The 25,115-nt window shown below is 32.2% G+C and overlaps 1 protein-coding gene, 2 long non-coding RNA genes and 1 pseudogene across 3 annotated transcripts; 1 reads left to right on the plus strand and 3 right to left on the minus strand.

Annotated features, from left to right (window-relative positions):
- Positions 1-4,950: 4,950 nt before the first annotated feature.
- Positions 4,951-5,729, minus strand: LOC114367416. The gene is made up of 2 exons (XR_003657188.1): positions 5,390-5,729; positions 4,951-5,281 (listed from the first exon to the last, which is right to left on the minus strand). It is a non-coding gene; the product is annotated as an uncharacterized LOC114367416 (long non-coding RNA).
- Positions 5,730-13,247: 7,518 nt separating this feature from the next.
- Positions 13,248-17,723, minus strand: LOC114367078 (reticulon-like protein B9). Its single transcript, XM_028324170.1, has 5 exons — positions 16,602-17,723; positions 16,117-16,297; positions 14,127-14,268; positions 13,944-14,013; positions 13,248-13,679 (listed from the first exon to the last, which is right to left on the minus strand). The coding sequence occupies exons 1-5, from the start codon at positions 16,705-16,707 to the stop codon at positions 13,510-13,512; spliced, it is 669 nt and encodes a 222-aa protein (XP_028179971.1). The 5' UTR covers positions 16,708-17,723; the 3' UTR covers positions 13,248-13,509.
- A 489-nt stretch (positions 17,724-18,212) lies between these two features.
- Positions 18,213-20,825, minus strand: LOC114367364. The gene is made up of 2 exons (XR_003657176.1): positions 20,279-20,825; positions 18,213-19,122 (listed from the first exon to the last, which is right to left on the minus strand). It is a non-coding gene; the product is annotated as an uncharacterized LOC114367364 (long non-coding RNA).
- A 1,489-nt stretch (positions 20,826-22,314) lies between these two features.
- On the plus strand, positions 22,315-22,891 carry LOC114368477 (annotated as a pseudogene).
- The last annotated feature ends 2,224 nt before the right edge of the window (positions 22,892-25,115 follow it).

Raw genomic sequence — 25,115 nt, forward strand, 5'->3', positions numbered from 1 at the left:
CACTTAAGCGTGGTTTGTAGATCTTAGTCATATTTCAGGAAATAAGGTAGTTAAGCGTAAGCTCCATCACGCTTAAGCGAGAGCAAAGTTGAGCTTTAGCTGTTTCTTGGATTTGAAGCTTAAGCGTAAAAGAAGCTATGCCTAAGCGTGGCTGAAGTTGGTTTCCAAGGATTGTAGCTTCAGCGTAAAAGGATGACACTTAAGCCAGGACCACTTTCCAAAACTGGGGCATACTGGTGTTGGCGCTTAAGCATGTCTGCACCTACGCTTAAGCGCCCTTACTTCATCAAATCTTTTCTTTTCTTTCAGCACTACAAGCCCATATCTTTGCAAATATTCTTTTTAAATCCAAATGGAGCAACCAAAAATAAGAAGAAAAACAATTGAATTGAAACTAACTGAACCTATTCTACTTTCTTTACAAAGATAACTCAAAAAGGCCAATACAAGCCCTCAAAAGAGATCAAATGCACAAATAATTGCCCTATAAATACCCTAAGGCTAATCCTAAAAGGGAAACTATCATTCTCCATGCAAGTTATATAAGAAGTACAAAAAGATGAAGTAAATCTTGCATCTCCATTAATAGTGTATGAGAAATTTGGTGGGAGAGAAATTGTGGGAAGGAGAGAAAGTGAGCAGAGGAATTTTTTTTCTAGCAAGTTATAAAAGAAGTACAATAAGATGAAGTACATTTTTTTAAAAAAATTTGCTTCAAAAAGAAAAAGATGAAGTAAATTTTACATTTCCATTAGCAATTTGTTGGTTGAAGAGAAGATGGAAAGGGAAAGTGAGAAGAAGGATTTTTTTATTTTAATTTTTTTTCTCTTTGGCTCAAAAGTTTGAAGAGGAAAGGGAGAATGAAGGAATTAAAAATTCTGAACACCTCCTATTTTTGTCTTTTTTCCCCAATATTAGGAGGATTTTGGAAGGAAAATAAGTGATTTATAACTTTTGAATCATGTAGACTAAATTAATTTTCTTAAATTTTTATTATTTATTATATCCTCCACTGCTATTTATAAATGTAATTTTTTCTTATTTATCTCCCTTTAGAAACTAAACAAGGTAAAATTGAATATTCAAACACAATCTAAAATGGAAAGGTAAAGGAAAAAAAATAAAACATCTAAAATTATTTGTCACATCACCAAGGAGTATTACAAGAACAACTACATCATATTTTAATAAATTATGTTTCTGACCCCTCATTTATTGAAACCATTAGTTAATGACATCAAATTGATTTATAAGAAATTAAAAATATAATTTATAGGACAAAAATTATAAGTGATATATTGTCAAATCCATTGCTAATACAACAGTTCATTGGACCGTCAACGAGGCTTATATGTTATTAATTATTTAACATTGTTACTTAATAACAAAGATTGAAATTATTAACAAAAAAAAATATAAAAACCAAAAATGTTAAAAACTTAATGTATAGAATAAAAGTAAAATTTACAAAAAGTTTAGGAAAAAAATATAATTAACTTTGTTTTAAGTTAAATTAGATCTAATAATCTATCTTTTTTAGTCTGATTAATATGTGTGCACGGAAACATCACAATAAATCTGAATACATGAGTAATTAAAATTAAATTAAGTTAGTGATCAATGACCATTTTAAAAAGTTAAATGGTTTAATCTTTAAATAACTTGGATAAATCCAATAATCAATATTCATTATTTTCATTTGACAAAATTGCAAGTTTAGTCTTAGTTGTCTTCAATTTTGATTTTGGTCTTCATTTAAAATTATTCACGCATTTAGTCTTCATTTTATATCCAATCACGCAATTTTAATCCTACTGTTCAGATTTGGACATTAATCGTTACAAACTTATGTTGACTTACACGTGTCAACAGTTGATTCGTCCATTAATGGGTCGCCATTTTTAACTGAGTGTGGTAAATTGTTTTTACACTAACCCTAAAACCTTATTAGAAAACCACAAACCCTTATATCGCGAAATCCCTAAAACCTTCCGGGCCCAATCGCAACCCCGTAAGCTTCTGGATTCTTCATTGCCGCAGTTTTTTTCTTCGAGGTAACCTCCAAGTTGTCGATCTTCCAACCCCTTAATCTTCTTGCTTGTTCGTCGTCGCCTAGTTCATTTCTTCGAGGCAGTGTAAGCACTCCCTGCATTCTCCACCACGGAGGGGCACTTCCCTGTTAGCAGCTCCAGCAGGAGCACACCAAAAGAGTACAGGTCAAATTTCTACGTCTGTTTTCGACCCTCTAATGCCTCCGGCGTGAGGTAGCCTTTGGATCTGCCACTCACAGGCCTGGGCCCGTGAACATTGAGAACCCAAAATTAGACACGCGTGCATTCCCTTGCTTGTTGAGTAGGACATTGGTAGATTTGATGTAACCGTGGGTGAGCCTAAGGGACTTGCACGAGTTATGAATGAAAGCCACGTCTTGTGCCGCTCCCACTACTATCTTGAGCCTCGTGGTCCAGTCTAGTGGGGTTCGTCTGGGTCCTTGGTTCCCTGTCCACCACCAATTCAACCATCAACTTCCATTTTAATTACACATTTTTCATTAACATTTTCCTAATGCCAAACTTGTTAACTCATTGACAAGTACACCAAATTAGTTCAGCAGTAAAGTACTTGAAAGTTCGAGTGTCGAATCCACGAAAAATTTATTCATACTTGAGTTGACGTATATCCCAATCTTTAAGTATGAAAAGAGTAAAAGAGATAAGAAATTATAGATGTAAAATTTAAATAAAGTAAAAGATAAGAAGGATGAGAAATCTAAAATGAAAGATAAAGAGAAATAGGAGATAAGATAAAAATTTAAAGAGATAAGAGATTGAAAGATAAAAAAGATAGAAGATAAAATAGATAAGACATTTTAAAGTAAAAAATAAGAAATGTATTAGATAAAGGTAATGATGCTTAAAGATAAATTCAGAATTTAAATATATTGGGACCTAACATGTCAAAACTATTTGTAATGTAATGTTAATGATTTTTTGTACTTAACTATATCCTTGTTTCCACCCACATTTATATTTTATCTTTGGTTTCCGTATGAAGAGCCTACTTTATCTATTCTTTTCTCCCAAATTTCTTTACAAAGATAAAAATAATAAATCGCATTAAAACTAGAGATGCGTGAAATAGACTAAACAAATATCAATCTATTTTTAACAATGATTTCATTTAGATATCTTTTTCTAGTTCTTTAAAAAATAACCATTTTTTGATGCATTATCTTCTAAACACTATATAGGTCTAAGATAGCTTATTTTTCATACTCACTTCGCATTGAGTGCGCACTCTTGGACTTAACGAGAATGACGGTTTGATCAAATTAACTCAAATTTCACAGTTATCAAAACCCTAGCTTTCACTTTGAGATTTTGAGGGAGAATTAGCAGTTGAAGGGCTTTTTATCCTCCCATGATTACCATTGAAGGGTTGTGGTAATTATTTTACTGAGTTAAAAATGGTGCACCCATTAACGGAGAATCAATCGTTGACACATGTCAGTCAATGTAAGTTTTTAATTGTCAATATCCAAATCTGGATTGGAGAACTAAAATTATATATTTAGATATAAAAAGAGAACTAAATACGTAAATAATTTTTAAAGAAAACCAAAATCAAAATAAAAAATAAATAAGTGAACTAAATTTATAATTTTACCTTTTCATTCTCATAAGTGCCTCTTATCGGTCTACTTATCTTATATGTCTCTTTCATTCTTTTAGTAGCTATACTCTGCAACTACGTACGATCTTATCAGGCCTGCTTATCTTATGTCTCTTTCATTAATTCTCCTACTAGACGGTGCAACTACTCTACAATTTAGATTGACAGATATTAGTCTACCATTTCCATATGTTTCAACATTAATTCAAGTACAAAAATAAAAAATAAAAAATAAAAAAGAAAAGTTTGACAAAACTTTCTTTGTGGTACGGGTGGACCACTTTAGAACTGATGCATGCTACAACAATATACTATCCTACTAGATGAAGCCAATAGTTCACGAAGAAGGTCCATGGCCTAGCTAGGGCAGTAACCACACTGCTTTTGAGACGCGTATCACCACTCTGCGGTAAGGGTGGACCATTTTAGAAGATGCATGCTATAACTAAAAGCCACTAATTAAATAGGGATCTACATGATAGTATGCCAATAAACTCTTTAGATTTTTTGTTGTACGGAAGTGAGGTTTAAATTTAGAATCTCATTAATCTTATATCCACAATCTTCACACTATATAGGCCGATTATAGTGTGATAATATTAGACTCTTCAGATGGCAACACGTAGTCTAAGAAAACTGGGTACCTAATTGATGAAAATTTTAAATTTCAGAAATTACATTCAGTTGTGTCTGTGCATTAGACTAATTGATGGCAATATATAGTTAATATACATGTTTTGGCAAACCAAATGCTGCCTTGATATCTCAATTTGAAACTCAAACTTAACCGCACAAAACTGATGTGTTGCACCTTGTGAGTTCCCAAAACATTTTCTTAAAATTTTGATGCATGATTAATTAAACATCTCTTAAATAGAATAAAAAACTTGATGTGATAGTTAAGCTATGAGCTTCTCTCCCATCTCCCACATGACGAACTAGTATTTTCAGTTAGCTATAGATTCTTCTCTTATACTTAAGTAATAACCATTGTTACTTTTATTAAAAGTCGGATTATAAAAAAAGCCACCTGTAGGTTGGATAGGTGAGTGATGTCATCATATGGTCTCCTCTGGTATTTTTTTTTTTTAATAATCGTCTCCTCTTGTGCTTAAGTCATAACATTCTACATGTGTGATGTGTCACTCACAAACAAGAAATTTCCATTACCAAACCAGCATTTTCTGCATGACATACAGTTTGCTTAAACAGACAAGGTTGAGAACAATATATAGATTGGTCGATCAAAAAGGAATGTGAGCAAAGGGAAAGTTACACTTTGAGGGTATCGGATCAAAATTTTATAATTCAAAACAACCATTGCAGGTGTTCTCTGCTTACAGTGGCAATTAAGAAGTAAAATTAGCATATTAATAATCATAGGCATTAACAACAAAGCTGCACTACGAAATATAAAAAAAAACTAACATACAATAGTCACTAAAATTCCACTTCTACTTGAACTGTGTACGTGTTATATCCCTCTTCATACCCGTCTTCTAGATCTATGCATGAAATTGATAGTAACAAGAAAGATCTCATGCACCACATCCAGCACCACATCCGGCACCACATCCAGCACCACATCCAGCTCCATAAGGCTCTTGATCTGCAGCAGAATTTTTCTCTTTAGATACACCATCCGCGCAAGAAAAGATGATTGCTGGTATAATGCAAAAGGTAACAAAAACTACCAACAATATTGCATAGGCATTACCAAAGAAACCAAGATTTGCTGCATCCACAATTTTCACTTCTCTCAATTCTCTCACCATTTGTCCCTCCCGGCCCTTTTGCTTAGGACAAGCCTTGTTGTTTAAGGAGTGAACATGGCACATGTTCATATGCTTGATATGTTAGTGTAAGGGTGTTTCCTCTTCTCATTCATGTTAGGCAAAGTGCCTTATATAGACATTACAAAGATAAACCAGTTACTTGGTACAAGTAAGCCCATATATACAAGAGAACTAAGCCCAAGCTTCTCTTATCCTAACAAATCCTCCCTTACACTGAATTTTACAAACATACAAAGGAATTCAGTGTAACAAACAATCAAAACAACAAAAAAACAAGCTATACATCTTTAACATCACACATGCTCAACTCCTCCCTTAGTTTGCAAAAACTGTCAAGTTTCAAGGCTTTGGTCATTATGTCAGCCAGTTGCTCTTGAGTGCTGCAATGCTTCAGTTTTACAACTCCTTCTTTTGCAAGATCTCTTAAGAAGTGAAACCTTACATCGATATGCTTGCATCTCCCATGCATGACTGGGTTTTTAGACAACTTGACTGAAGAACTATTATCACACCAGATCACAACTCCACTGTCTTGAGGTTTGCCAAGTTGATCAAGGATTCTTTTGAGCCAAACAGCTTGACAAGCACACGATGCTGCTGCTACAAATTCTGCCTCAGTGGTGGATAAGGTCACAATGGCCTGCTTCTTAGATGACCAAGAGATTGGTCCAGATCCAAAGGTGAAAACATATCCAGAAGTGGATTTTCTGTCATCTAAATCACCTGCATAATCCGAGTCAGTCCACCCTTGCAAATTTACTCTTCCATTCTGTTTCTTGTACCACACTCCAAACTCCATAGTGCCCTTCAAATACCTCAAAACTCTTTTTGCTGCAGCTAAGTGAAGTTCAGTGGGTCTATCCATGTATCTTGCAATGAGACAACAGAAAAAGTAAGATCAGGTCTTGTGGCCAAAAGATACATGAGGCTTCCAATCATTTGTCTATATTTAGTAGCATCTACTGATTTTCCTCCTTCATCTTTGGTTAACTTGTTGCCTGGTACCATAGGATTGCACACTGCATTACAATTCTCCATGCCAAATCTTGCCAATATGTCTTGAGCATATTTGTGTTGACAGATTAGAATGCCATCATCCACTTGCTTGACTTCTACTCCAAGAAATATCTCATCCTTCCCAGATCAGTCATTGCAAAGTTGCTCCTCATAGATTTTCTGAATTCACAGAACATTCCCTCATCATTCCCAGTGTATATTAAGTCATCCACATACAGACTTATAATCAGAACCTTCCCTTTATTGTCTTGCTTAACAAACAGTGTGTGTTCATAGGGGCATTTTGTGAATCCTTCCTGCACAAAATATGACTCAATCTTGCTATACAAGCTCTAGGAGCTTGTTTCAAACCATACAAAGCCTTCTTCAGCTTATACACACTGTTCTTTCCTTGCTTTTGATAGCCAAGAGGTTGTTCTACATACACATTTTCCACTAGCTCACCATGTAGAAAAGCACTTTTCACATCAAGTTGATACACATTCCAGCCATTGCTTGCAGCCAAAGCAAGTATAGTTCTGATTGTATCCCATCTAGCAAACTGGTGCAAAAACCTCATTATAATCATTCCATGCTGTTGGACTATACCCCTTTGCAACTAATCTGGCTTTATACTTCTCTACCTTACCATCTTCATTGTATTTGGTTTTATAGATCCATTTCACCCCTATTTTCTTGCTTCCCTTTGGTAGATCAGTCAATTCCCAGGTATCATTTCTTTCTATGGATTCAATCTCTTGATCCATAGCTTTTCTCCATATTTCAAACTTAGCAGCTTCTTCATAGGTGGTTGGATCATGATTACTGCTAAACACAGCAAGGTTTATGCAATTCTGCATCTTCTACATTTTCAATGTCTGTCACAAAATCTCTGACCCAAGCTGGTGGTCTTCTGCTTCTAGGAGTAACTACTGGTTCAGCATCATGCTCTTCACTTTCAGTTTCACTAGCATGCTGCAGTGGAGATTCATTATCACTTGAGTCACCATGTGCATTTACATCTTCTGCTACAGATGGATCTACACTCTCTTCTACATCAATACTTTGCAATTTTTGAGATTTGCCATCCATTCCCAACCCTTTGTTTCATCAAATATTACATCCCTGCTCACTATGATCTTCTTAGCAACAGGATCATAGAGCTTGTAGGCCTTTGACTCCTCACTGATTCCCAAGTTCACACACTTGATACTCTTGGGATCTAATTTCTTTCTTTGAGTATCAGTAACATGAGCATAAGCTAAACATCCAAACACTTTGAAATGATGAACAGAAGGCTTCACATTGCTCCATGCCTCTTCAGGAGTGATATCTTTGACAGACATTGTTGGACTTCTGTTTAATACATATGTAGCCCATAACACTGCTTCTGGCCAGAACCTCTTAGGAACTTTCATCCCTGCAAGCATGCTCCTAACCATGTTCATAATTGTTCTGTTTTTCCTCTCAGATACTCCATTCTGCTGTGGAGTATATGCTGCAGTCAACTGTCTCTTGATCCCATTTTTACTGCAGAAATCATTAAATGCAGTTGAAGTGAACTCACCACCTCTATCAGTTCTTAAACACTTAATTTGACAGTTGGTCTCTTTTTCAGCAACAGCCTTGAATTGTTTGAAAATAGCTAGAGCATTTGTTTTTTTTGTTAACACATAAGTCCAAGTTTTCCTACTAAAGTCATCAGTTAATGTCATGAAATACCTGCTGCCTCCATTTGATGTAGGGTTGATTGGTCCACAAATGTCAGAATGAACCAGTTGTAGCTTCTCATTTGCCCTCCAATTCACAGTTTTTGGTATAGAATCTCTGTGCTGTTTGCCAATGATGCAATCTTCACATATTTCTTCTGTTTCTTCTATTTCAGGCAACCCCTTGACCATCTCCTTTTTAGCCAGTACACGCAATCCTTTGTAATTCAAGTGTCCATATCTATGATGCCACAATTGAGATTGACTCATATTTGCGACTTTCATGCACATGGGAGTTAGGACAGATGCATGTATGATGTACATTCTGTTGACAGACATTTGAGTTGACATTATTAAGCCTCTATTCTCATGATAGACTTTGCACAAATCATTGGAGAAGACAATGGTGAGATTCTTTTGCTGAAGCTGACCAATGCTGAGCAAGTTGTTCATCAATCCTGGAAGGTAGTAAACCTCAGTTACCACCTGAACTAATCCACCAATATACAGCTTCAGATTTCCCTTTCCCATGACAGGCATCTTGGAGTTATCACCCAATTTTACAAAATCTCTAAAACTATCATCAAAATTGAATAACCAATCTTTTCTTCCAACCATATGGTTACTGCACCCAGAGTCAAGAAACCACATTTCCACATTTGACTCATCATACACCTCTTCTTTCGAGCTTTCTTGTGCCATAAGCAACACCTCTTCTTTCTCATTGAATTCAGCATAATTGGCTCCTTCTTCCCAAGTTGGACATTCATTTTGATAATGCCCAAGCTTGTGACATCTATAGCATTCAACAAGTTCTTTACTCTGTCTTCCCCTACCCCTTCCTCTACCACCATTCCTCCCTCTTCCTCGATTACCACCCCTTCCTGCAGAAGAGACTTTCAAGGCCTGTTCTTCATCTTTCTCAAGAGTATACTGCATTCTTTGTTCATGCACTAAGAGGCTACTTTGCAATTCATCGATGGTGAGAGCAGTGACATCATTAGACTCTTCAATTGAACATACAACATAATTGAATTTTGATGTCATGGACCTAAGAACCTTCTCTACCACCTTAGTTTGACCCATTGACTCACCATGCGTAGTCATCTTATTTGCAATTGCTAAAGTTCTTGAAAAATACTCATTAACAGTCTCATTATCTTTCATAGAAAGAATTTCAAATTCTCTTCTCAAAGCTTGAAGTTGAGCACGTTTTACCTTGGTGGAGCCTTGAAATTTCTGGCGCATTGAAGTCCAAATATCACGAGCAGTTTCTTTGTTCAAGATAGTCTCCAAGATTGTGCGATCAATGGCTTGGAAAAGATAGTTCTTGGCTTTAAGATCTTTGAGTTTGCTATCATCAGCTGCTTTACTTTGCTCGGCAGTGGAATTGGCAGGAGCTACCACGATTCCATCTTCAATAATGCTCCAATACTCCTTAGAACGAAGGAGATTTTCCATCAACATGGACCAATGATCATAATGACCATCAAATTTGGGAATAGAGGGTTGCAGAAAGGATGATTCCGCCATGGATTTGCAGAAAGAAACGAAACAGAAAACGAAAGAACCAGGAAGACGATAACAGAAAACGGTTACAATCACACGCGTGTAACAAACTGCGGTTGTTAGCACTCAGGACCCTCTGCGGACTCCTGATACCAATTGTTAGTGTAAGGGTGTTTCCTCTTCTCATTCATGTTAGGCAAAGTGCCTTATATAGACATTACAAAGATAAACCAGTTACTTGGTACAAGTAAGCCCATATATACAAGAGAACTAAGCCCAAGCTTCTCTTATCCTAACATGATATATATAAGCTATGTACAGTCAATATTGTACGTAAAAAAAATATATCTATCTATGCGGATGAAGACGTTGTCAATTTTTCATTACCCTTGAAAAGCATATAAGTTATTGCTCCTTTAGACTGTGGTGGACCACTCAGTGTTCTTGTCATGAAATTTGGTTGAGGGAGCTAACATGACCTGTAGTTTGTTAATTTTTTTGTGACAGTCGAATCTCGGATCCCCTTGGACAAATCCTTGTGATTCCAGTGGTCACTTTCAACTATTAAATTGGCATTCATGTTTCAATTGCAAAATGTAATTTTTTAAAATTGGACAACTCTTTGAACATATTAAGATAGTGATTTAAGATTTAATATGTACAACAGTAATTAATTGATATTAATAAAATGAAAATAATAATAATAATAGTTAAATAATACAAATATAAAAGAAACATATTATCATAAAATTTTCGTGCTTCTTAACATTCAAATTAAGTACATATATTCAAATAAAATATATCATTATTTAATTTGAACCTTTAACGATACAAAACAATGTTCATTAATTAACAATAACAAGTTTAACAACATCTAGAACAAAAATGAAACTAACAATTAGTAGGCTGTTATTTCTACTTCTTTTAAGAAAAAAATAAAAAATGATATCATATTGAACATTTTTAATTAACTTGCTGTGAGCCTATATTCTCTAACCAATTTTACCGAGTTTGTCCTGTTTTTTAACTAATTTTTCTCCAAATCGATTTTATGATTTATTTAAACTGAACACTTAATCGATTTACCAGTTTTCAATCATTCCAACAGATCCGATCTGGTTTCAAAACACTGAGAATGTGTAATCTAAGCAAAACTTCTGCTATAGACTCGGGGAGGTTGTAACTAATTCAGTATTAAGTAGCAGTAAAAAATACAATTATTTTTTGCTTAGTGGCTGCTTTTAGTACCAGCCCATTTTAGATTATACAAATAATATAAAAGAACATTATTAGAGATCCACTTATTGTTCGGTAGTGGAGGACTAAGACCAATAATAGTATGGTTGTTGATTGTTAAGGAAATAGCAAAATGCAAACTTTGCAAAGGAGATTTTATCCTAGCTTTTGGAGGCCGTACGGTTCATTAGTGGGTTGGTTTGCAGTTGCTTAATTAATTATGCTCCATGTGTTATGTTTCCATTTCAGCATCAGCAAGCACCATTTCTAGCTTCAACTACAATCTCAGACTGTTGCCCCCACTATATATGTTGGTTTTTAGAGAGGTGAAAAGCCAATATTATTCTTGGCCCTTTCTTATACGAAACTCCATCCATGACTTGTCATAAGTTATTTATCAGTACTGTATGTATGCTAGATATAGTTCCCCTTTTTCCCAATAAAATAAACTAGGTCCAATTAAAATTAATTAGTTAATGATGACTCCAAATTAGTTCTTGAAATTGTATGAGTCGGACATTGTACTTCATAAGATTTTAAAAACCTTATGTTAATTTTACAAAACGACATTTACTTTAGTTCTTTTTAATGGAAAACTACAGTAACAAAAAAGTGAAGAAAAAATTAAAATAAATAACTTTTTTACAAAAAGTGCAAGATTTATGCATGTAAGATTTTTAAAATCTCAGGATTAAATGCAAAATTAATATAATCTCAATAACTGATTAAGAATTTTGCTTAATTTCTAATGCAAATTAAGAACAATAAAAACTTAGCATGTTTGAATTGGTGGCATATGTTAAAATCATGGTTGGTGCCACCATGGTTTTTCCATCACACCACATAGTACTTCCTCCAACCAAAATTATATATTGATGTTTACTTAAGTTAATGTACATTCTGTCAAAAAAAAAAAAGAAGAAATATATTTAACATTACTCACAAGTCACAAATGACATATTTAGTCAAAAAAAAAATATTTATTTAATGTCTATGATAGAAGCAATTGTGGAATTAATTATAATTATCCAAGTCATCATGGTACTTAGGGGAATGCACGCATGATGTATGAAAGAAAATAATTAATGAGACTTAATTAAAATCTGTAAAACATAATTTTGGTCCGAAAAGAGTAGCGTTTATAACTTATAAGGTCACCATAATTTTTTATATGTACATGGTCGACAACCAATCCAAACATGTTATAAAATTCAACCCACTTGGCACTATTCTAGTTGTATAAATATGAATAAGACTTATAAGAGGTAAAATTCAGGTTTTGAACTAATAAATTCAAAAGCAGAAAATTCGAGCCTGTGGAACGTTTTCAAATTTTTCACCAAAAAGAAGCAACAACCTGAAACTCTAGCCACTGGCATTAGTCATATGACTCATATTGTATAAATATATGTAAATAAGAAGTAAAATTCGGGTTGAGTTCTAAGATTAATTTTCTTATCAATTCAAAAGCAGAAACTTGATGAGGCCTATGGAATGTGTTCAATTTTTATTGGACGCACTGTGCGTAGTCATAATGTTAGTGGAATTCTTGTAATCTAGGGGCTATCTGTTTGCCACATTAAGTGGGTTATAGATCAGTACTACTGCACCGCCACATCAGACGCATTATGCTTCATGTGACAAGCACAATTGTATGTATTGACTAGATCATAGTTGTATATTATGCAAGTCAACCTGTCTGGTGGGAATTAACTCAATCATCTTTGAATATTCTTTGGACCTCTATTTACCGTGGACAATTCTGATTGGAAACAAGGGCAGCAGCACCCATAATTGAAGTTGGGTATGCCATTTTTTTTCCATCTAAGTTAGAGTTTCTAATTAAGGTTAAATTATTAAGTTTTTCTGCAAGTAGGTTTTTAAACTAATTTTTTAATTAAATTCTTGATCATTTAATTCTTTCAATTGAGTCTCTATCATTTTTAAAATTGTCATAATATATTATTTCTTTGTGATTTTAAGCCAATATATAAACTAATTTCATAGGGCTATTTAGTTTAGTTGTCCAATTTATTTATTTTATTAGTTTAAAGAACTACTTGAAAATTTTTAAATAGTTTAATAAGCAACTGAATAATTTACCTTTAATTCATTTCTCTATTTTCTTATCGCTGTCAGTTTAGATCTGTTTTTAAAAAGTATTATATTAAATATATAATAAATACAAAGGCTGCATGTGTTGCTGATCACATGTTTATGCTAATATAGTTAATTTTAATTTGATTCAATCATGTAGTCAGACAAAGTGTTCTGGAGTCTGACCTCAGCGAGTCTTTAAATTCGAATGGAACATAAGGGAACTAAAAGGTGGAGAATGTGGAGAGAAACGTTTTTCACATATATACTCCACACCATACGCACAATTCTTTAGTGAAGAAAACTTACAGTTGGATTTCAGTGAAAAATAAAAATACACTACTCCTCACACGCTATCCATGTAAACACCTTCGAATTACACAATTGGACATGTATGAAAAATAAAACTATTACATTGTTTGGTATTTGTTTTCTTGGAAAGGAATTTATATAAACCATCATATCTTATATTTTGAAGTTTTGAGTATTATAGTTTATTGGGTTTTCTTTGCCTTCCCTGGTCCTCTGGGAATTTTGTTGAGGTAGTTCTTGTTAAACCTTCTATAGTTTTTCTTGAGAACTATTATGACATCGCCGACCCAGTTGTTGATTTCTTCCTCATACCGTTCATACACAATTGGCAGCGTTTGCATGCAGAGAAAACCTTGATACGAATTAACCATGCAACAAGAAACAAGACATCTTAGTACAATTAAACTTCAGTATAAAATCATCAATAAAAATAAGATTAAATTACTCAGTTGATCCCTAAACCCTAAAGTATTTAGAATTTTCAAATAAGATTAACTTTCATAAAATATTCCTTATTCTCTCATTATTGACCGCATGAAACAGCCAGAAAATTATATTCTGTGGCAGTCAACAGAGTATTTTAACCTAAAAAGAAAGAGGGTGAAGAAATGCTTACCAATATATAGCAGATTGACAAAGCTGAAGTAGCTTCCAATCACTGACAGAATATAGAGGGAAACAATGTTCTGAAAATGTTTTGAGAAGTGAGATGTCAGGTTCACTATATATATTTGTTAATTAAGAAATTCATTTTAATTAATTAGTTTAATGAAGGACAATGAATATATAGGTTGTATACCAGAAGAAAGATTGGAAGGTCTATTCCGCATGAAATGCGGAGGAGCATTGGTAATAACTGGTTAAATCTTTTGTGGAGGATGGAAGCAAGATCATGGAAGAATGATTCCTTTAAAACAATGTCCGGTATCTGGGGACCTTTCCTGAAAATATATTTTATCAAAGGGTATTATAATAGAAAAAGAACATAGATCTCAATATGTTATTTGATTTTTAAATATATATAATAGAACAAATTAAACTTCTAACATAATTATAGAAAATCACTCCATATGGATTTCCCTTAAAGATAATATTCTGCATTACATGGAAGCTTTTAATTAGGAGCCATGACATTTTTTAGTGAATTGATAATCCGTCAGTTAGAATATTAATATTCAATACCAACAAAAAAAGGATATGAATTTGTTATGATTAATTGGTCACCTATGTACGTACATGCATGTCCATAAAAATATAAGCAAATCACCCTACAATTTGACATGCACATTACATGCACTCCATAAACCGGTTCAATCCAATGTGGATAGATAAAAAAATTCAATCTAAAAAACTGAAAATCGAATAAATCAAAAAGCGAATAGATACAAAACTTACAAAATCAAAATTTTTATTGGATCATATTTGATAACTCCAAAATTTGAGTTAATTTGATAGTCAATTTTGATTAAAAATGATCACAATTTCTTCACTTTATCGTTATTTTTAATGAAATAATACAGAAATTAACATCATTGTAATTTTTTACCAACAAAAAAAAAATTCATGTGTTTTGAAGGAAAATTGATGCAAAAATGTGAAAAAAAACCTTGAAGAAAAAGTTGAAGATCGAGACAGTTCGCTCAGCTACCTTAGACCTATAAAAGGAGTAGAAAGTAAAGGAGAAAGACCAATCCCGAGAAATCGAGACTAAGAACTCTCTAGTAAATACATCTTAAGCCTGAGTATCTTAAATAGGAGAAATCCTCTATGTTCATTATCCCCTTATTCCCTTCTATCCATCTGTCTTCTTCTATTCACGTTAATTCATAAATTGTAAAGTCCCTCATAACAATCAGAAACTAAACATCTATTGTTGAGAGTCTAGCAGTCAAATGTCCTTGTAATGTAATCTTTCCTTATTATCTATTTAATGCAATGCCAATTTTTATTGTTTCTTTCCTGTGCTTTATTTGTTATTGTGTGGCCTAATCATCCATGCATTAGTTTTAGGGGTTATACATTGAAAAATGATAATTTCTAAAGAATTCAGAAAAGAGCATATAAATAATTCATTGTTAGGGATAAAGTGACTTTATTTTGCCTTTGCACACATCTTCATGCTTCATGCAATTTACTATCTTTGCAAAGAGATTTGGGAGATGATAAATAAATTACACTCTTCATCGTTAGGGATGGGTTGAATGTATTAGTAGATGTGCTGGAAATTGGAAAAACATTAAATAGAGAAAAATATTAATATTGTATCAAAGTGAATTAGACATGTTAGGCTAACCTATTTTAAATTTTGAATTCATCTTTTTATCATTATCTTTTACTTTTCTTATCTTATTTATTTTATGTTCTAGATTTCTTATCTTTTACTTTAATCTCTTATCTCTTTAATTTTTATCTTATCTCTCAATCTTTTATTCTAAATTTCTTATCCTTACTATTAGATAATAAATTAACAAAACTAAAATGAATAGATCATATACTCTTTCTACTTCAAAACTAATTCAATCTAATCCACCAACACCCTAACATGTACAATGAACAAAAAGCTATAGCATTTGAATTTGGATCAAAGTTGACTTATAATTAAGCCGAGTCACACTCTGAAGGCTAGGTGTTGTTTGCAAATATATATATATATATATATATATATATATATATATATATATATATATATATATATATATATATATATATATATATCTTGCATCCATTTGAATATATCTTACAAAATTGCATCCATTCATAGCCCCTATGATGTTAAGAAAATTATGTACCACTTAAATATGTCTGCAACCGTGGACCATATGAATAGTACAAGCATGGTGGTGATGGAAATGTGACAAAGGAGAGCCACGAAATTGTACTCAACGATCTCAAATAGAAACCATATCACAGTCATCCCACCCAAAAGCGCACCTGATACATATCTGTCCTTCCATAATAACACATCTGCCACTGCAATTAAGTTCCCGAATTATATATTAGAATCAATTCATGGATTCTCAAAAGTCAAAACTTCCTTAAATTCAAATCACTAGCATATTGCTAACAAAAGAAGAGAGAAAATTTAATGATATATATCATTTGCAAGATTATAGCTCTCTCATGAGTTGCTCACAAAACGCAAGTGCAAATTTACTAGTGTGCAATATATATATATCATGCCAATGAATTTATTGTAAATATATATATGTACTCAAACATGAATTTGTATAACATGACTAACAAACTATGAACTAAATTGAATTTAACGTGGTACCTTTTCCTCCTCCAAGAACTTCATGAATCGGTTCTTCGTGTCCAAAGAGCTTTGCCCGTGATCCGATAATTTCATTTTCAGAATCAGATGATGTATCGTTCATCATAGTTCAATTCCTTCTTGACTAATATATTGTGTTCTAGTGCCTAGCATTTATATGGATCATCCAGCCATACTTATTTATTTGTTTTCATGCGCAAGGATATGAGATTCTATGCTCAATACTAACGTAAGGAATGACTTGGCGTTAACATGATCGATGATACCTTTTCATTCCCGCTAACACTAAAAATTCCAAAGTATCTATGCCACGAATCTAGATGAGTCTTGTTTCAGCAACCAACTCATGATTTTTATGCAACCCCATGTCGAAAATATGGAGCAATTAATAAACTATTTGTTTTTATGTTCATAAATAATTAGAATCATATTATTTTTTTCTGTACATATATGTTTACATTTAAAGCACTTATAAAATTGGTATCTTTTCTCTCAAAAATATATTCATGTATTAGTGCACTTAATGTAACAAACCCCAAAAAGTCAATGAAAGTTATTTTTAGACAGTGATTGTATATGATGGTAAAAGTATAAATAAAAGTTAAAAATACACTACTACATGTGATCTTCAGTAACATATTTACAACATAAAGATGACATGTGTTTTCAAAAAAATATTATTAAAGATTATTTGTTGAATTAGATTCAATGTTAATTGGTGTACGTATTATTGAGGTGTTTATAATGTTGAAATGTCGAAAAAAATATCATTATCTTTTATGTTATGAAAACAAATAATCAATCGAATGGGTCAATTCCCTTCCCTGCACTCTCTTACTCAACCGACACAAACTACGACAAACAAAAAGGAAAATGTGAACTATCCATGCAACACTTCAACATGTAAAAATGGTTTGCATGCACATGGTGCATTAACGGAAAAAGAGCATCAACGAAAAACAATAAAAATAAAATAAACCCAATCGAGACAAAACACCAGTATTTTAAAAACAACAATTCCTGTTATCCTTAATATAGAGTAGTTCTTTGCATTTCCCTTTGTTACACCTTTTAACGGAAATTTATTATTATTAGTATTATAGTGCTTATGCAATACACGAGATAAATATTTATTATACATAATAAATAAATATTTTAAATTTATGAAAAATAATTTATATTTTGAGACAAAATGTTTAACTATTAATATTTAAAAAAAATATATTAAAATTAAATTTAAAAGTAAAAAATGAAGATAGACGTAAAGAGATAATATGTTAAGAAAAATCTCTAGCTAGAAGCATAATTATTAAAAAAAGAGACTGATAATTAATCAATTTCTTCAACCAAAACCATTAATCAATTAAAGTCAATAAATACTTTATATGTCACTTATTCAGATAATAATAGAAGAGAAAAAGTAATATTTTTTATATTCACATGAGCTGCACGACTAATGTAGTATATAAACAATTAAATAAGCGTGTTTGGTGTGCGCCAATGCATGTGGCTTATGGGTCCTTTTAGCTTGCACAAACAACAGAGTAATCAAGAAAGTTGCTTTCTGTACTTAGAATTTCCAGTACGAATGGATATATGGTCCTGCTTTTATCTTTTTTTTTCTTTTTTTTTTTTTTCTGAATGAGTGATATTAATATGATCCTACTATCTTTGAAACATATATACTATCAATACAGAAGCAAGTTGGACTGGTCCCAACAAACTTTTCTATATGTTGTTAGTTGTTGCCTGGGATTACTCCATCCTCACCCTCTTTTATCCACTTTCCTCAAGTGGTGTTCCTACTTTTCTCAAAACATGCAGAAATGTATTGAATGTGACCGATTGCATGGTAACCAACTCATTACTCTCATTTCAATTCATTCCAATATGATATAAAAAGAATTGGATTTCAAGCCAACAACATTTTATATTATCAATATGTGTACATATGATGAACTTAATTTGAATGCATTTGTAGATTCTTTACTTAATATAAATAGGATAGTTTGCTATGATATACCGATCGATAAATCATAAGGTTTAAGTCTAAGTAATTGATTTATTTTTTTGGAACAATTGTTGAATGAGTTTAAGTATATCAAATGAGAGAAAGAAAGAGAGAATTTCTCTTTATTGTTTGAGAAACTTAGTTTTAATTCTTGTAATTCTTTATTCAAATAGACCTTATTCTTCCTCTATAATAAAATCAGATCAGATAGAGAAAAAGAAGGAATTCGTAAATATAGATTAAACGGAATTCGATGGACCTCCACACCACCACTCAATAGAGATTTAAAATGAGAAGTTGAAAGGGTTAGTGATTGTTGATCAGGATGCGGCTCCTTTTTGTGCTTTGTCTTTTTCTTAATTAAGGAGGATATTTGTAAAAGAAGAATAACAAATTCAAGGAGACAATCAATAAAATGGATTGGTAAATTAAACTAATATACGTTTGGTAAATTAAACTTAATTAATTAAGGGTATCTTCTTTTATTCCACCAACTTCCTCCTCCCAACACTGTCCAAGAAAAAAATATATGATAGCCACAGAAAAAAGTTTCTGCTAGTTAATGGAGGACTAATATAATAATACTACATTTAAATTTTTTCAGGAACACATGTATCCAATTTATACTTAGAATCCAGAGTCCAGACAACATATAAAATTATAGCTAGCTGCACCATTTCTCTAAACAAATATAAGTAAAAAATTAGCAAAATATATGACAGCAAAAATAGTTATTAGTACTTTATAGTATAGTTAAAAGCTTGTCATACTTAAGCAGAAAATTTTTGCAAGTAATATATAAGGGAGACAAATAACAAAGTAAAATATGCACTTCCTCGGGAATGAAAAAAATTGATCTACTTTAATTTGGTATTTTGTCTTAAATTCTTTAACTCCTTGATACTCAATTTTTGTGAAGCCTAGAAAAATAATAAACTTAAAACTAGAAGAACCATGCCCAATAAAAACAAAGAAATGCAGACATGCATGCAAAGTTATGCCTTTCAGCAATTTTATCCAAATTCTTAAGAAATGTGAGTTTAATTAATTTAATTACTAAATGAACTTAACTGCTTTAATCAGATCTTCGCATGGAAAAATCAAAATTCCACTCCAACAATTTTCAATCTCAAATCAAAACCATTAAAATAAGATCAAGGTGACCAACACAAAAGAAGAATAGAGAAAAAAAAAAAGGAACAACAACCTTGGCTTTTGCAAATTGATCCAAATTAATTATTTTTATATATACGAGGAATAAGCTGCAAAACATATTATCAAATTATTTACATGTAGCATGTTAACCATTGATTTTTTGTTTTACTTATATGTGTGTGTGTGATATCAATATCTTAATTTTTCAAGAAACCATAAAATTTCTCCCAAAAGTTTGATCAACCTTCCATATTCAGTCATACATATGCATATTCAATTTTGACGACTCATTTAATAATTTATAAATCTATAAATTGGTCCAGGCCAGAAATATGTATTTAGTGTGACAAAAATTAGATTTCATCTTCTTAAACAAAGCTTCATATTTAAATTTGATGGACAAACAAATATAATTAAAAGAAGATAAAAAAAGCTAAAAGATATTTCACACAAATATCATATAATTATAACCTATAAAACAAAACTGATTCTCAGACCCATGTGATGTTACCATTTTGGACCGATCCATGTTAGACGCCCCTTCAATTATTACGTAACGCATTCATGTTACACGCTCCCTGCAATTATCAGGTAACGCCATTAAACGCACGGTCCCCTTATGAACTTCACCAAGCAAAACTATTACACAGTGTATGGTAGCAACTACAATTCTAATCCTAAGCAGAAATTATGAAGGAAAAGCTATAATGGAAATTTCTCATGTATTCATTTCAATTCTGGATACATATTTATAAGCAGCACAAGCTAAACGGTGTCTGTGTCCCACTGTGAGTGCACTGAGTTGTAACATAATTGAGCAAATTGTTATAACAGATTTGGTTAAGGAAATCTAGAAATATTCTTATCCTTATCCTTATCCTAGTGCTGTCCCCTCATACGTAATCACAAAAGATGATTGGGCCTTTTGATATTCCTGCTTGGTCTAGTATCAGCCCTCTTTGTATTGCTATCAGTGTATGAAATCGTTCGTGTATGAGCAGATGGGGAAGAGAATGATAGCACAACACCTAGAGGAGCAATGCAATATACCCGCAGTGGCAGACCCAGGATTTAGTGATTGGGGTCAAAATCAACAAAATATATAAGTATTAAAATTCATATAAAATATTCATATATTTTTTTAAATGATTTTAAAACATTAATAAAATATATTATTTACATAGAACATATTAAACATATTTTAAAGATCCTAAGCTACAAATCACAATAACCAATTTCATATTCCATCAAAAAACTGAATAAATTAAATTTATAATAAAAATTGGTATTTACATTAATTATTTTTTTTAATGAAAATTCTTATTAATCATATTCCAAAAACCTACTAAATATGACTAAATTATGTAACTTACTAAATTATTTTTTAGGACAATAGTAGCCAACTACCATTCAAGAATAATTTACTTTCAAAAAGTTAAAAATTGAAGAAGAAACATATTTGTTGTAGCGAAGGCTACAATTTTAAAAGCAAGTGATGACAAACCTTTAGGACAATTTGATGATATCTTTTGTTTTCTTAAGATTTATATAGTTTACGAGTCTGCCCACTAGGAACGAAAGATGAATATTTTTTGATGTATTTCAAAATTTAGGTTGTCATTCTTATATATAATGTTTTTAAAGTTTGATTCATTGATAAAGGTTAATAAAATTATTTGGTTACAAATTGAAATTATTTATAACTTTTAATAATAATAATAATAATAATAATAATAATAATAATAATAATAATAATAATAATAATAATAATAATAATAATAATAAAAGAAAAACTATTTTAAAGAAAAATAAATAATATTAAAATTTTTATCTAAAAAAACAAAAATACAATTATCTCTGCAATAAATATTACAAATAATAAAATATTTTATTATTACTTAAATAATATTATTTCCATACTTAAATTTCTAAAAGCAAAATAATTACTCAATATTATTTTAAAAAAATTATCACCTAATATAAAAAATTAATTTGAAAAAATTAGGGGTGGCAAAGGTCCCCTCAGTTTGCTGTGGGTCCGCCCCTGTGTACCCGTGCCTAAAATCCTACCCCAAATTTACACATTTTTTAAAAGTATGTGAGGAAATGAAGAATTTTATTGAAAGATATTAATTTAAATAATGAAGTTAAATGTATAGATTTCAGTTATAAATTTTCTTAACTCAACTCACTAATATAATATGTGAAAATTTGTTTTTCTCGCATATAAATTTGCATGTAGATGTAGTGCAAATTTAGTATAAATTTTTAGACAAAGATGTGACGATCGAATAAAAAGACTTTTGTGATACTTTTTATAATTTAATTATTATTTTTAATTTTTCATAATATTAATTATTTCATCTTACACTTTTATTTTTCATTGTAAAAATAAATCTATTCAAATTAATTGTATAAACTCAGTTTAAGAAAAAAATGAGATAAACACCTGACAAAAAATTGTATATAAATACAAGCATAGAACTAAATATATAATTAGTATTCTTAAAAACAAACTCTTTGGTGTCAGAACTGAGAAGAGTGGTGATGGCGCAGAGAACTCAGCCAGTATTGGTCATCACGGATGTTTTCCAAATATCCAATGGAAAGCAATTAAATGTTGAAACATCCAGTGCTTCCTCCTCACCTCCAAAACCATTAGCTAATCTTTACACTAACTGAAACTATGCTCAAGTTTTCAGCACTCATAGGCATCGACCCTGTAGGTAGCATATCTAAGTGCAAGGCTTACAAAACAACACTTCCTCATATTCTCACAGTCCTTGGATTTGAACATACCAGTAGCAGTAATTGGCACTGGATTGGGCCCAGAGAAGGCTAATTTTTTGTTTCCACCCTGTGCTCCTCATGGGGAGAACCATAAGGAGCTTAAACCCACTTGTGCACATTTTGTTGCAACAAAGTATGGACATGCTGGATGATGAAACACCTGGGCCAATTGTGATAATGTCAAAATGTATGTGCAAGAATGGGAAGGGTCCTAGGAACTTGATGAGAAGGACTCTGAGGGTTGGCTATGAATGAGCAGTGGAGGGACTTTGATGCTATTATTGCGGATCCTGATCTTGCTCCAGCCAGACTCGACAATGTGGTGTACTGTTAGAGCTGCTAGTTCGGTAAGTGCATCAATTCGCACAAGTAGTATATTAAAACGGTAAGACCGAGTATCGTATTCACATAAAATTTGTTTCACTCATAACTGTACATTCAGTGAACAAACATTTGTAGAAACTGAAAGCAAGTAAATATCAAGTTGGATTTTTGTGTTAAAATCTAGTTAAGTATGAACTAAATATCTAAAGTTTAAGAAGTAAAAACAGTCAAGTAAAAAGCGTTGGGTCGTTCTACTGAATTTTTCTTGATGTTGTTATGGATTTTTCTTTATCTAATGTTATTCTAGTGTTCTTATGCTGAGAAATTACTCAAATCAAGATCCCTCTAATGAATGAGCCTAACTCTCTTTAGACCTCGTCCTTGATCCCTCAACAAACTCAGCCTAAAAGAGTTGCATTAAGTCTATAGCACAATATGAACTAGATCACTGCACTCCATTCCTAGACATACAGTTTTCTAGCTTGCTCCACCAAGTTCTAAGGTTTTAAACACTTTCCAATGCTAAAAATCCTAACTATACATACAAATGGATGATCAAGCACAAGCATGTAAAAATAAGCATGGATAGAAGCAATGAATACAAAAAAACAACATTAAATAGATAGTGAAAGATTATTACATCAAGGGTTCAACAGAACTTCCCAACCAAGAGGTTTAACCTTCCATTACAAGAAATAAGCTTACAATACAAGGAATAACAGAGTTTGAGTGAAAGAAAATGGCAAAGAAGGGTTGAGGATGTCTCATTCATCCTTTAAAACCCTAATCTCACTCCTCTAACCTAAGCTCTCTTGGTGACTTGAATTCTGTCACTTCAGCTTCTCCCCTGGCTCTGTTTTTCGACTCTTCTTCTGTTTCCGCCAACTTCAGTGTTTTAAAGGTTACTTGGACGATTCAACTTCTAAAGGCTCGCTTAGCGAGATTGGCGCGTTAAGCGTGAGTAAATGAAATTTGGCTTAGTGAGCTGGGTGCACTGAGCGCGAGAAGAGACAAACAACTCGCTGGACGAGCTTGCGGCGCGCTGGACAAGCACATCTCTGATTGATCCTCTTTTAGGGTTTCCCAGCACGCTAAGCGAGCTGCATGCCTCGGTTAGCGGATGTCACTCGCTAAGCGCATATGCCTCGCTTAGTGAGACATCAATTGCTTGAACCTTTTCTCTTTTTAGCCTGAAATTGAAGTGGTTTCAACATTAATTCACAAAATAGGAGTATCTACTCTATAAAATCAAACTAAACATGAAAATATGTACAATTCCTACAAAAAGAACCATAAATTGAAGGAAAGATGCTAATTTTATATAATTATTCAATACAAAAATTAGTCGTAAATAACAACTAACATGTACGTACCATCACAAAAATATTATAAAATTTATAATAGTATATATTGTTTAATCAATGAGTTAGATTCGTTGATAGTATGAAGTCAATACTCATGCTAACTTTCATTTTGTGAGTTTTTAATTCTATCTATTTCCCTGAAAGGCTAATATATAATGTCTTTCAAAATCGTCCATTATTATGTTTCGCAAGACATTTATTTTAGTTAATTTTTAATTTTTTTACTAGCTGAAAAACTTATTTAATTGCTTTTTGGAGGGATTAATTCCTATGAAATTTTTTGAGAAAACCTCAAAGAAATTGAGTACAAAAAGTGAGTCAAAATTAAAAATCAATTATAAGCTATCCAGAGCAATCATAGAAAACCAGGGTCTTAGGATTGAGACCAACTTTCTTTTGGTAAAAAACCTAAAGAATGAAGTTATCCTAGGAACTTCATTCATCATATCTCTATTCCCTCTCCAGATATCAAAGGGAGGAATAACCACTTAGCACTTGGGAAAGAAAATCACCTTCGATTTCTCCACCAAACCAATTACAAGGAACATAAACTTCATAGAAAAGAAGATCAACCAAATAAACTTTTTGAAGGATGAAGTTTCCTTTAGTAATATCCAAGTCCAACTAGATAAACCTCAAATGAAAGAAAAAAATTCAGTCCTCGCTAAAACACATTCAATCAACAATTTGTTACGATCTGCCACATGGGTTTTGGAATCGAAAAAAGCATATAGTCAATCTCCCTTATGAGAAAGACTTTAGGGAAAAAAAAATTTCCACAAAAGCCAGACCAATCCAAATGAATGAAGAACTTCTTCAATATTGCCAAAAGGAAATCAAAGATCTCCTTGATAAAGGATTAATTAGGAA

The sequence above is a fragment of the Glycine soja genome, chromosome 9 (genome assembly GCF_004193775.1).
Source record: "Glycine soja cultivar W05 chromosome 9, ASM419377v2, whole genome shotgun sequence".
In the NCBI taxonomy this organism is placed as follows: domain Eukaryota; kingdom Viridiplantae; phylum Streptophyta; class Magnoliopsida; order Fabales; family Fabaceae; genus Glycine; species Glycine soja.

What these genes read in the sequence shown, in the direction of transcription:
- LOC114367078 (XM_028324170.1), bottom strand. Translation starts at nt 16,707, where the DNA reads ATGATGAACGATACATCATCTGATTCTGAAAATGAAATTATCGGATCA. An exon ending in AGTTCTTGGAGGAGGAAAAG is followed by an intron (nt 16,298 to 16,601) that starts GTACCACGTTAA and finishes ACTTAATTGCAG; the next exon opens with TGGCAGATGTGTTATTATGG. An exon ending in GTTGCAGACATATTTAAGTG is followed by an intron (nt 14,269 to 16,116) that starts GTACATAATTTT and finishes ATATATTTTCAG; the next exon opens with GAAAGGTCCCCAGATACCGG.